The following is a 12,289-nucleotide window of genomic DNA, read 5'->3' as shown; positions in this document are numbered from 1 at the left end:
CAGAGACTAGTACTATAATACAATAAGGTGAGTGGGCTAGCGCTTAATGAACTTGGAGGTACAAGGTTCCATTGTTCATGAAGGGAATTAGCTCATAGATGTGATAAGACACGGTTACGGCTTAGATTTTTTACACCGGCCGTTTCCATTTTTTCTGGTATCCCCTTGCGGGTTCTCAGCGAAGCGACAGGCGATAAGGGCCACACTAGATCGTCTCAGGGAGCTCGGCGCGATCATTCCCGTTCCGATCAACGAACTTCGCAGGGGCCGGTATTCCATTTACTTCGTAGTACCAAAGAAGGAAGGAACATTTCGGCCCATCCTGCGGGTTCCTCGGTTTCGAATGGAAACTTTACGGTCGGTGATCACGTCCGTGCGTCCGGGGGAGTTTCTGGCCACCCTGGACCTCACAGAGGCGTATCTCCACATCGGCATTCGGGCAGAGCATCAACAGTTCCTTCGGTTTGCAGTGCAGGGGCAGCATTTTCAATTCCAGGCGCTCCCGTTCGGTCAAGCCACAGCGCCTCGAGCGTTCACCAAGATTATGGTGGTAGTGGCAGCGCACCTCCGGAGGGGGAAGGTCTGTTGGTGCACCCGTATTTGGACGATTGGCTAATCCGTGCCAAGTCGGAGATGCTCTGCCGAGCAGCGATCCAGCGGGTTCTCCAATTGTTGGACAAGCTCGGTTGGATAGTCAATGTCTCCAAGAGTCAGTTGACGCCGTCGCAGTCCCTGGAGTTTTTGGGAGCGTTGTTCGACACGTGTAAGGGAACGGTTTCTCTTACACAAGACCGAATGTTCACATTGCAAGCGCGCGTTGGCAGATTGTTAACCAAGCAGGTGCCCATTGTCTGGGACTATTTGCAGGTGTTGGGGTCCATGACGTCAACACTGGAATTGGTACCTTGGGCGTTCGCTCATATGCGGCCCTTACAGTCAGCGTTGCTCTCCCGATGGAACCTGCTCTCGGAAGAATTTCATCTGCCCCTGCCCCTGACTCTGGCAGCCAGGGACAGCTTGATTGGTGGTTGTGTCCGGCCAACTTGAGACGCGGGGTTCCTTTAGAGATCCCGTCTTGGATGGTCATTACCATGGATGCCAGTCTGCTCAGCTGGGGAGCGGTGTGCTTACGGCATTCAATACAGGGACAGTGGTCACCTCAGGAAGCGTCGTGGTCCATAAATCGTCTGGAAACCAGAGCTGTTCGGCTGGCTCTTCTGGAGTTCCTACCACTCATTCGCGGCAGGGCAGTCAGAGTGTTGTCCGACAACGCGACCATGGTGGCGTACATCAACCGACAAGGGGGAACCAAGAGTCAGGCCGTAGCGTCCGAAGCTCGTCTCATGTTCGCCTGGGAGGAGCGTCATCTCAGTTGTCTCGCAGCCTCCCACATAGCCGGGGTAGACAATGTTCAGGCCGATTTCTTGAGCCGAACTTGGCTGGATCCAGGAGAGTGGGAGCTAGCGGAGGATGCCTTCCGGCTCATTTGTGCTTGGTGGGGCACACATGCGATCGATTTGATGGCAACCTTCCGAATGCGAAAGCGCCTCGGTTTTTTGCTCGAAGGCGGGGAGACGGCAGCAGAGGGAGTAGATGCTCTGGCTCTTCCATGGCCGACGGACGTACTACTCTGTGTTTCCTCCATGGCCACTCATAGGAAAGGTGTTACGGCGGATCGAGGCACACTCGGCGGACGTTGTTCTGGTGGTGCCCGAGTGGCCATGGGTCCTTGGTTCGCAGACCTCCTGAACCTGGCGGTGGAGGCCTCTCCATTTCCCGTATGTTCCGGACCTTCTGCACCAAGGACCCGTGTGTTTCGACCAGGTCAATCGCTTTTGTCTAGCGGCCTGGCTTTTGAGAGGCAAAGGCTGAGATCTAAGGGCTACGCGGAACCGGTGGTCGCTACTCTATTACGCTCCCGGAAGACGTCTACTTCCTTATCTTATGTTAGGGTCTGGAAGTTGTTTGAATCGTGGTGTCTGGACCGGGACGTGGTTCCTACGCGAGCAACCGTGCCAGATATCCTTCTGTTCCTGCAGGATGGTTTGTCTAAGGGTCTCTCATGTAGTTCCTTGCGGGTTCAGGTGGCGGCGCTGGGTTCCTTACGTGGTTTGATTCAGGGGAAACCAGTGGCGGCTCATCCTGATGTAGCGCGTTTCCTGCGAGGGGCGAAACATCTGCGGCCTCCGATTCGTCAGCCTTGTCTGTCCTGGAATTTGAATCTTGTTCTTCGGGCCTTGTGTGGCGCTCTGTTCGAGCCTATTCGCAAAACCACCTTGAAGGATTTGACTCTGAAGGTAGTGTTCTTAGTGGCCATTGTTTCGGCGCGTCGGATTTCCGAGCTTCAAGCTTTGTCGTGCAGGGAGCCCTTTTTGAGGATATCTGAGTCAGGGGTATCCTTGTGTACGGTTCCATCCTTCTTACCCAAGGTGGTTTCTTCTTTCCATGTCAACCAGTCGGTTGAGTTACCGTCGTTCTTGCAACTCGATGATTCGGATCCTTTGGCTAAGGACCTCTGTAAATTGGATGTGCGGCGCGTCCTGTTACGTTATCTGGAGGTAACTAATGCGTTTCGGGTTTCCGATCATCTGGTTGTGCTCTGGAGTGGTCCTCAAAGGGGCAATGCGGCGTCCAAGACTACCATTGCGCGATGGTTGAAAGAGGCCATCAATTCGGCGTATATGTTGCAGGTCGGTCCCTGCCCTTGGGGCTGCGCGCCCATTCTACTCGCTCTCAGGCCACTTCTTGGGCGGAATGTCAACATATCTCGGCGGAAGAGATTTGCAGGGCGGCCACATGGAAATCTTTGCATACTTTTTCCCGGCACTACCATTTGAATGTCTGTTTGATATTTTGCTCCTTTTCTGTCTGTTATCGGTATCTCAGGTTTGTTTTCCTAGTTGGGCGTTGAGAACCGGTAATGAGGATTCTGTTGGATTGGTGGTGTTGGTCCTGGTTAGAAGGTTCGTTAGCCAGTTTGATTTGTGATTTTCCTGCTCTGACATTAAGTAATACTGCCGGACTGTAGGTGGCACCAGCCTAGATATAGGCGGAGTTTTTGTTTGTAAACTTCTGTCTCCATCTGCTAGAGGGGGGGCCAAACCCAGGAGTCTGGACTGATCCGTGGTACTACAGGAACGAAAATTATCAAAGGTAAGAACCTAATTTTCTTTTCATGGTACCACCAATGATAGGCTGTCCAGGTCCTGATGTAGGAAACCAGCCCCACACCTTCACCACCAAGCTTAATAGTCGGGATGAGGTTCCTACTTTGGAAGACAGTGTTTCTTTTTGCCAAACATTTGTTGTTGTGAGAGAAGTTCAGTTTTTGAGTTTTCTGTCCATACAACATTATTCCAAAAGAAGTGTAGTTTATCCAGTTGCTGTTTAGTGAATCTGAGGTATACAGCAATGCACTTTCCTAGCTATCCTTCCATGAATGCCATTCCCATTCAGTTTTTCCTGATGGTTGACATATGAATACTCACATCATTTGTAACAAGAGAGGCCTGCAGATCTTTAGATGTTAATCTGGGGTTCTTTGTGACTTCGTGGATGATTTTCCGGTTTGCTCTTGGGGTGATGATAGTAGAACAACTGCTCCTGGGTAGAGTGTGTATTGTAGACTATCCGTCTAATAGTAGATGGATGGAACCCTAAATGTTTAAAAATGGTTTTATAACCCTGTCCAAAAAGATGAGCATCAACTACTCTTTCATAACTCCTCCGAAATTTATTTTGGATTGCTCCATGGTGAGTTCCCACTAACTTTTATGGTGAAGCTCAAACCTTTGTATAGGACAGGATGTCCAGATTCGGCCTTGCAGATTTACTTTGCAGGGTAGTTGGTTTGTTATCCAATTATTTAAGCATCTGATTCTAATTATACACCGCTGTGACCAGACGTGTTCTGATTTAGCAGTTTAAAAGAATTGACAAATAGCTAATTAATTATGCTAATGAAACTAAGGGTTCAATTCTGGGTACACACTGATTCTGAATTAGTTTTATTGCTCCTACTTTGTACATTGTCTCAAACATAGAATTGTTTAATTTATACCTTTTGCTCCATAAGAAAAGATTAATTTCAATTAAACAAGGGTATCATGGTAAGAGCTTTTAATTCTCACTATGCATGGGGTTAAACTTTTTCTTGTCACCATCATTTGTAGAAGCTAGTAAGAAATAAAAAAGACGAGTAAGTAAAAAAAAGTGATTTGTGGAGGCAGCCAGCAGAGTCTATCCCACTGGGTCAAAGAGCGGAGACTGCTGCTGGTGTTTCAGGATGGCTAGGCCCTTTCTCAACACATCTTCACCTGAGTAAAAATGAAATCTAATTTTTGAGTTGGATATTTACTAGACATTTTTACTTCTATTGTGAAGTATTTGGAAGTGTTCAGAAAATTGTACACAAGAATAAATCTTAGTGAAGTAGAACCAAACATTCCTTAAGCAGGTGCAGATATCTTTTTTTCCATTTTGAAGCATAAAGAAAAATGAACATGTCTTGGTATCCCCCTACATTTAGCTCCATACCCTGCCCCGAAGAGGAGTCGTCAAATATTTATATAAACTGTATGATTAAAATAAGAAAGCTAGACCCAGTGATGAACATAGTTACTATGTTGTACCATATATATATATATATATATATATATATATATATATTGGGATCAACATACAGCAACGCAGTGAGCAATGTATCCAGCTAAAGTTAACCAGATTGGCAGTATTCCACTGAATATCTGTAACAATTAGGTGCTTCAGGGAAAATATAGACAGATAAGTTTATCCAGCTAACTATCTGGCTAACTTTGACTGCTGTCTGGCATGATCAGACTTAGCTGGATAAATTATCTGGCTAACTCTAAATATCTAGCTAAATATGTCATCCAGCTACCTTAACTACTCCCCAGAATGCCTCCAATTTACCAGCTAAATTTTATGTGGCTGGACAGCCAAATAAATCCGAGCTGTTCCAGAGCATCAGGAAATTTAAAACCTGTGGTTTGTTTGGCTAAGTCTAGAACTTAAGCCAAACAGTCTGAATATTGACCTAATTTTTAAGTAGTAGTTTTTATATAGCGATCTTTTTGTTTTCTAGTCAGCAAGAATAGTAAGAGTTATACCAAATTGATCTGGATATAAAATGTCCTTAAGTATGACAAATCCTTTTATATTTGGGCCAGTGTAGTAGAAACCCCTTGGTGGAGCTAATAGCTGGAAAAAGAGAGAGACATGCACGCAGAAATTGAGGGAGAGAGCAAGACTGCTAATCTACCAGTGCTGGTCTGCCATGGAAGTCTCGATGCCTTCTTCCTCCTCTTGCTAAGGCACTACTCACCAGCAGCAGTCTCCGCTCTTTGACCCAGTGGGATAGACTCTGCTGGCTGCCTCCACAAATCACTTTACTTCTACCCAGCGGAATGGGGTGGGATTGCCTGGGTTCTGCTGGGCTGCATCAATGGCAGTTTCCACATTCGGGTGCTTTGGCTTCAATTACAAGACAAGGTAGGATTTTGAATATGTAAAATATCTAAAAGAAAAAAAAAATCCTTCTCTCAGCAAACATTTTATAGCAAACATTTTATCATCTAGGTCCTCCTTCAGTACTTTTCTCCATTCTGTGCCTATGAAAACAATCTTTATTGAAAAGAGCCCTTTCATTTCAACAAGACTGCAATCAGGTATAATTTCCTCCCAAGTTTTGACACTGGGTAAAAAAAAAAAAAATCCTCAGTTCACTGGGATCCTAAAGTCTTACTACTATGAGTAATTACTGTTCTTTTATACTCTGCTTCTTTTTATCCATCTTTTTTCAGAACATGCCAAGCATTCTTAGTGATGATCGATTTAAAGTCATGTTTGAGAATCCCGATTTCCAGGTGGACGAAGAGAGCGAAGAGTTTAGACTTCTTAATCCACTTGTTTCTAAAATAAGTGAGAAACGGAAGAAAAAAATTAAGATTTTAGAACTGCAGGAAACCTCAGGGCAGGTAAATATTTTCTGTTGGTTTTACCATTATTTGTAAATAGTGGGGGACAATAGAGAGCTGTTTTTATATGAATCATATGTAGTGTTTAGGTGGAGAAAAGATTAATCGAAGATCTGTCATTGTCTGTATTCTCATAGTAAAAATTATCTGTTTTATATGTTGCATTTTGAAACACCCCTTTTGGTACTTTCTGTAAAGGAAGTTAGATTGATAAGGACTTGGATGGGCTTTTTCCTGTTTTGTCCCTCCTTATGGAATTCCCATCCAGGAGAGAGAGGTATTACTGAGACTTACTCATGTTTTAGGCTATTATTGAAAACACAGTGATTTCACCAGGATTTTGGTGCTTCAACAGTTTTATTATTGTGGTTCTGGATTGTGACTTTTTTTTTTGTTTGTTTGGTTTTTTTAGTTTATATTGCTTTGTATTTTTAGCTATTAGGCTGTCTATATTTATATGTATGTTATTTTTATTATTCCTTTCCTCTTCAGCCAGACTGACTAGTCCAGACATATAGTTATGCTGACCAACCAGCAGATGGAAACAAACTAGCAGGTTTGATGACATCACTTCTTAAAGGCTCCCATGCTGATATTAGCTTGCCAGTATTCTCGGTCTTCAGCAAAAGGTAGATGAGCATCCTGTGCAGTGAGCTGAGGACTGGTTAGGCAGGGTAAAGAAGCAGCTTTAAATTTTTGATGGGCAGCTTCTGAGGTGAAAGCTTCATACTCCCTCTCTCTGAGTATAGCTTTGGACTGCATTGATGGATTCACATTTAGGCAGTTGTTTGCCTCCCCCCTTCCCTATCCCCTGTCTGTCTCTCCTTATACCCTGTGTAGGAGTTCTTCTCCTCACAAGTTTAAAAAAAAATGAGCGAGGGTGTAGATTTTCTTTGATGTTCCTCCCTAGCTGGTGGAGGTAAAGCTTAAAAAAAAAAAAGTCGATCATGTGGGAGAAAGTACAAATGTTAGTACTCAGGACAGTAGCACTGGATGAGTAAGATTCTCATTTTAGCTTCCTCAGCCTAAAGTGTCGTCTTTTTTTTCTATGGGGCTTCCGTTCACGACAGGGAGCCATTTCTTCTCCTGAAGTGCAGGGAAAAGACCATACTGTGTTTGCATATATGGTGCACCAGTGGTGGGGGGAGGGGGTGAGATTCTTTCTGAAGGACTTATGTGGAAGTGGAGATTGGGCAATGCAGTGAGTCGGCTCACTGCATTGCCCAATCTGGAGGGAGCCGTGTCTATGGGGTCGTCCTTTCTTCCAGTTTCTGCCAGCATGCTCGCTGCCACAGCGTAAATGGCAGCCATTTTGGAATCGCAGCAGGGGATAAAGAGCCATAGCTTTTTTTTTTCCCAGTCCCGCGGTGCAGGAGGCTGCATTTAATTCCTCGGGGCTGTGTTTGCTGATGCTTTTAAAGATATAGCATCTTCCACATTACATTTTGCAGCAGATTTTTCTGCCTAGGCTTTAGTTTCTGTGGCGTTTTAAAAAGGGTTGCACCAGGCTTTTTGTATGGGGCACAGTTTTTTGCTCCAGGGCTCACTCTAGTGCTACCTTCTCTCCCCACCCCCCAAAAGGGAATGTCAGAAGGATGGGTTTGAGGTAGAAGAGAGTGAGAAAGGAAGATGAGAAGGTGGAGGATGGCAAATCATCCAGGTCTGATGAATCCTTTGAAGACTTAAAATCTAAGGGAGGGTGACAGGAGAATATCCTCCTGCAGAGGAGGATAGTTCTATGCTGGTGCATCTTTCACAAGGAGAAACTTTAGTCCTTAATTTCTCAGGTCATATGAATTTTAAATATTGCTGAGGACAAAGGGAAAAAAGTCCTAGTTCTGCAGTGGACCTTATGACCAGTATTCAAAAGCGTTCTAAATCAGAGGTAGGAAAACTTGCCCTGGGCATTTGTAAGTTTTCTACCTATCTATCCCCTACCCTTCATATTGTTTGGCCCATCATCAGGTGCGGCTGAGGCTACAATAATTCATTCATGCATGTTGGCAGTTTGCTGTGGCAAAGGTGGAAGCCTTGAGAGTGAGACCGAGTTGTGGAGTTATGGCGGCAGCTAGGGGCAGCAGTAGTGGAGCTGGTCTCAGCAGCTTCAAGACTAGAGAAGCTCAGACTGAAGACAGCTATGCTGCCACTGAGCAGCCTGCAGTAGAGCACTTTCTTGCTCTGCCAATGCTTTCTTTCAGTGCCAGCATAAGTCATCTCACCACAAAAGAGGCTGCTGAATTCCCTCCCACTGGCTGCTGTCACTTCTGCATCAGAGGAAATCCCAAGGCAGCCTTCTCATTCTCCCCTACAGCCACTGGCCTTTTTAAAGTTGGGCCGCTGCAGAATTTAAAAAAATAAAGAAATAAAAAATTGCTAGGCCATGACTAGGGTCAGAAAATGCCAGATCTGTTTCACTACTGGGTCTCTACAGCCCTCCTTCATTGGATTATTTCAGCCCTTCCTTGTATCAGCCAGCCCAGTTCTACCCTGAGCATCCTGAGGGCATAGCCCCTTTATTGTTGCTGGGCCATGACAGCCATACCAGTTTTTCTTGCCACTGTGTCTGTAGGTTTGCTTCAATTGGGAAACCTGCCCTTACCTCACTGGCTTGAGGAGAATCAAGCAGGATTCCTCTGGTACAGTCATGAGTCCGTAATGTGGCTCCATTTGAAAAATGTTTGCCCATCCCTGCTCTAAATCCTTTCCTCTGCATAAGTCAGTCAAGGACCTTATTGCTCTGGAGTGGGATTTACCTGAAGCCAATTTTAAGAATGTATGCTCTTTGGTGAAATTATATCCGTTGGTTTCTAAAGAAAGGGAGAAGCTTTAGGGTCCCTAAGATTAATAGGTTGGTTGGTGCAGTTACCAAATGGACTACCATTCAAGTAGAAGGCAGCTTGACTCTTAAGGGTACACACGATCAGATAGAAGTAGTGCTGTAGCAGGATTTTGAGGCTTCCAGTATGGTGCTTCAGGTGGCTGCTTGCAGCTGTATTGTGGTGAGGGCTGGTTTGTGATTATCTCAAAGTGTGCAGGAAAGTTCCTTGGGAAGCAGTAGCTCAGTTCTGGAAGAGACGTCTCAGATGGAACTTGGAGCAGCTTTTTCGACTGATGCTTCCTTTGACTTAATGTGCACATCAGCAAGGAGTATGGCTTCCATTGTGATAGCTTTGGCTACAGAATTGGTCAGCAGATTCAATTTCCTAGACTAAGTTAACTTAGTCTAGGAACTTCCTTTCAAAGGGAACTTGCTGTTTGGTAAAGACCTAAAAAAGATTCCAAATGTTTGGGGAGTGTCTAAGGTACACAGACTTCTGGAAGACAAGCCAAAAGGAATATCACATCCAATGCAGGCCTGCAACTGATTCCAGGAGTCTAAGAAAAATAAGCAGGGAAGGTCTTCAGGCTGTTAGAAATCTAGACCGTTCAGTAGGTGTCAGTCCTTTTGGAGTTCCAAGGCAGGCAGTAAAAATGGCAACTCAGAGATGGGAGAGTCCTCCCAAAGTTCTCAATGAAGGTTTGAGGGCTCAGTCTTTGGTTCAAATAATAGGCAGTTGGTTATCGGATTTTTATTGGTGATAGGTCCAAATTACCTCATATCAATGAGTTTGAAAGGCCTTCCAGATCAGTTATGCCTTGGAGTTTTCCAATCCTATTTCAGATGCTTATATGGTTTCCCCTTGACACTCTGTCATTAAGAGAGAGGAAGTAAGAACAATGCTCTATCAACTTCTCCACATAGGAGCAGTAGTGCCGATCTTGATGATACAGTGGGGCTAGAGTCTGTATTCAGTTTTTCATTCCTATTTTGAATCTGTAGTAGGTCATTAAGGCCTTGAAAGTGTTTCCTTTCAGGATGGAAGCTTTGAAATCAGTTATAGTGGTGGTGAGACAAGGAGAATTCCTGATGTCCTTGGATTTGATAGAAGCATGTCTACACATTCCCATAAGGGAAAGACAGATCACAGTTCTGGGAGGTCATTTTCAGTTTCTGGCCATTCCCTTTGTTGGCCACTGCCCAAGGACCTTTTCAAAGGTTGGGTTCCATGGTGGCAACTGTGGATCTTGTCCCTTGGGTGAGGGTGCACATGAAACAAAAAGCATTGCTATCAAGATGGGGACCCTCAATCACAAAATTACACTGTAAGGCTCTTTGACAAGAGCAGCAAAGGTTGAGTTTGCAGTGGTGGCTGAAAATCAAGAATTTGAAGATGGGGGTGTATCTGGAATCTTCATCTTGGGTTTTGATAACAACAGATGCAAGCCTGTTGGGATGGGAATGCCAATTGTCTAGTTCTTTTGACCCAGGGAACATGGTCATCAGAGGAAGCCAAGTGGGCCGTCAATCATTTGGAGACTAGAGCAATTTGGTTGGCTGTCCACTTTGCCTTTCCTCCGAAGCCAGGCAGACAATTTGGTCTCAGAATTTTGTCAGACAATACAACTACAGTGACTTATGTGAACCATCAAGGGGTCTTCAGGTGTCGGAGGAAGCAGATCTCATTTCACTGGTTGGAAAGGCATGCAAAGTCATTTTGGCATTGCACATAGCTGGAGTACAGAGAATGTTCAAGCAGACTTTCTCAGCTGCAATTTCATAGACCCTCAAAGAATGGACTGTATCTCAGATGTTCACTCAAATTGTGTACAATTAGGGAGAAACACTTATGGATCTGATGGTGACCAGCAAAAATGCAAAGGCAAAACATTTTTTCAGTCAAAGGGAAGGAGCAGGGTCATTTGGACAGGATGCCTTGATTCAAGAATGGCTGCTGGGGGGGGAGGCCTGTGTACGGGTAGAGTTCTCCAGAAGATTTCAAAAGCATCAGGAACTCCATGTTCATGGTGGCTTCCGTTTGGCCAAGACATCTCTGCAGATATAATCAAGTTATTAGATAGAGATCCATTGTGGCTGCCTCAAGTCGGGGATAGGAAAATTGATTCTTACCTGCTAATTTTTGTTCCTGTAGTACCTCTGATCAGTCCAGACGCCTGGGTTTTGCATCCCTGCCAGCAGATGGAGACGGAGAAAGCTTTGCTAACACTGCTACATAATCACTTGTCATTTGCAGTTCCTCAGTATTGACCTATACCCAAGCACAAAAATCGTAAAATGTTATGTGCCAAACATGCTTATGTCGCTTCTCCATGGATAGAAGAACACTTAGATTTTGTAGAAAGAATAATTTTTTATTGAGCAATGTAAGTATTCTTGGGAGATACTGGATGCCCGTTCTCTGACAAACTGACCAAACAGCATCTTGTCATGTATATGAACTGATCCTTCTTTTATAGGTAAAATACAGTACAGTACTAGGTCAGGAATTCTTAAGTTGCGTGACCACCTGGAGTATCATTTACATAGGTTGTTATGTCAACAGCATGATAGAGTATCCCTAAACTACCCTGACCATTTCTCCAAGTTGGGGCCCATTTACCATCACTCTTTAGATAATCCTTTGTTCTGTTAAAATCTTGCTGTTCAGGGCAATCGTTACATCTCAGGCTGTGTGCTGTGTTTACAGATGCCCTTGTAATGACATTCTAGCCTGAGGTTCTAACTGTTGCCTTCTGCTCTTGTGACCCTATAATTAGGCATCACAAATTGTTGCCAGCTTCAACTGCTGTCCAGGTGTCCTTGGAATTCCTCCAGGTCAGGCTCAATAGGGTATTTAAAGTTCACATAGCCAAAAAGGCTAAGATAGCAGAGGATTCTGGGTCAGTTGCTTATCTCCAAGTTGGTCTCAAGCTCAGGCACACATATAAAAAAAAAAACCCACCAACAAATTCAACAAATGTACAAAATGTTTAACAAGTCTATTTCATACTATGAACCACTGTATACCCTACAAAAAAATTCAGCTTAGCAGATGATTGTCCACTTCCACAGATCGGGCAGGTTCTGGACTGATCCGTGGTACTACAGGAACGAAAATTAGCAAGAAAGAACCAATTTTCTTTTCCCTGTACATGCCCGGATCAATCCAGACTCCTGGGATATACCAAAGCTCCCTAGTTAAGGTAGGATCTGGAGAGTCCTGCTCGCAAAACACTCTCGCCAAATGGCCTGGACTCCAGATCTCCCACATCCAAGCGATAGTGCTGTGCGATTTCCAAGTTGCTGTTCTGCAAATTTCCTGCGGTGAAACCAACTGATCCTCTGCCCACAAGGCCGCCTGAGATTGCGTAGAATGAGCTCTCAAACCCTCAGGAACCGGACGTCCCTTTGTTATGTACATGGATCCAATGGCCTCCTTGAGCCACTTCGCAATAGTAGCCTTGGAAGCCTGAAA

The 12,289-nt window shown here is 44.7% G+C and overlaps 1 protein-coding gene across 1 annotated transcript in view; it reads left to right on the top strand.

Moving 5' to 3' along the window:
- Positions 1–12,289, top strand: part of NOL10 (nucleolar protein 10) — a 226,040-nt gene that overhangs the window by 165,195 nt on the left and 48,556 nt on the right. Inside the window, exon 18 of the mRNA XM_029595891.1 lies at positions 5,823–5,996. Coding sequence (XP_029451751.1) covers positions 5,823–5,996 — 174 coding nt within the window. The remainder of the gene's footprint in view (positions 1–5,822; positions 5,997–12,289) is intronic.

This window comes from Rhinatrema bivittatum, chromosome 3, assembly GCF_901001135.1.
Source record: "Rhinatrema bivittatum chromosome 3, aRhiBiv1.1, whole genome shotgun sequence".
NCBI classification, from domain to species: Eukaryota; Metazoa; Chordata; class Amphibia; order Gymnophiona; family Rhinatrematidae; genus Rhinatrema; species Rhinatrema bivittatum.
This window is presented reverse-complemented; position numbering and strand designations above follow the sequence as displayed.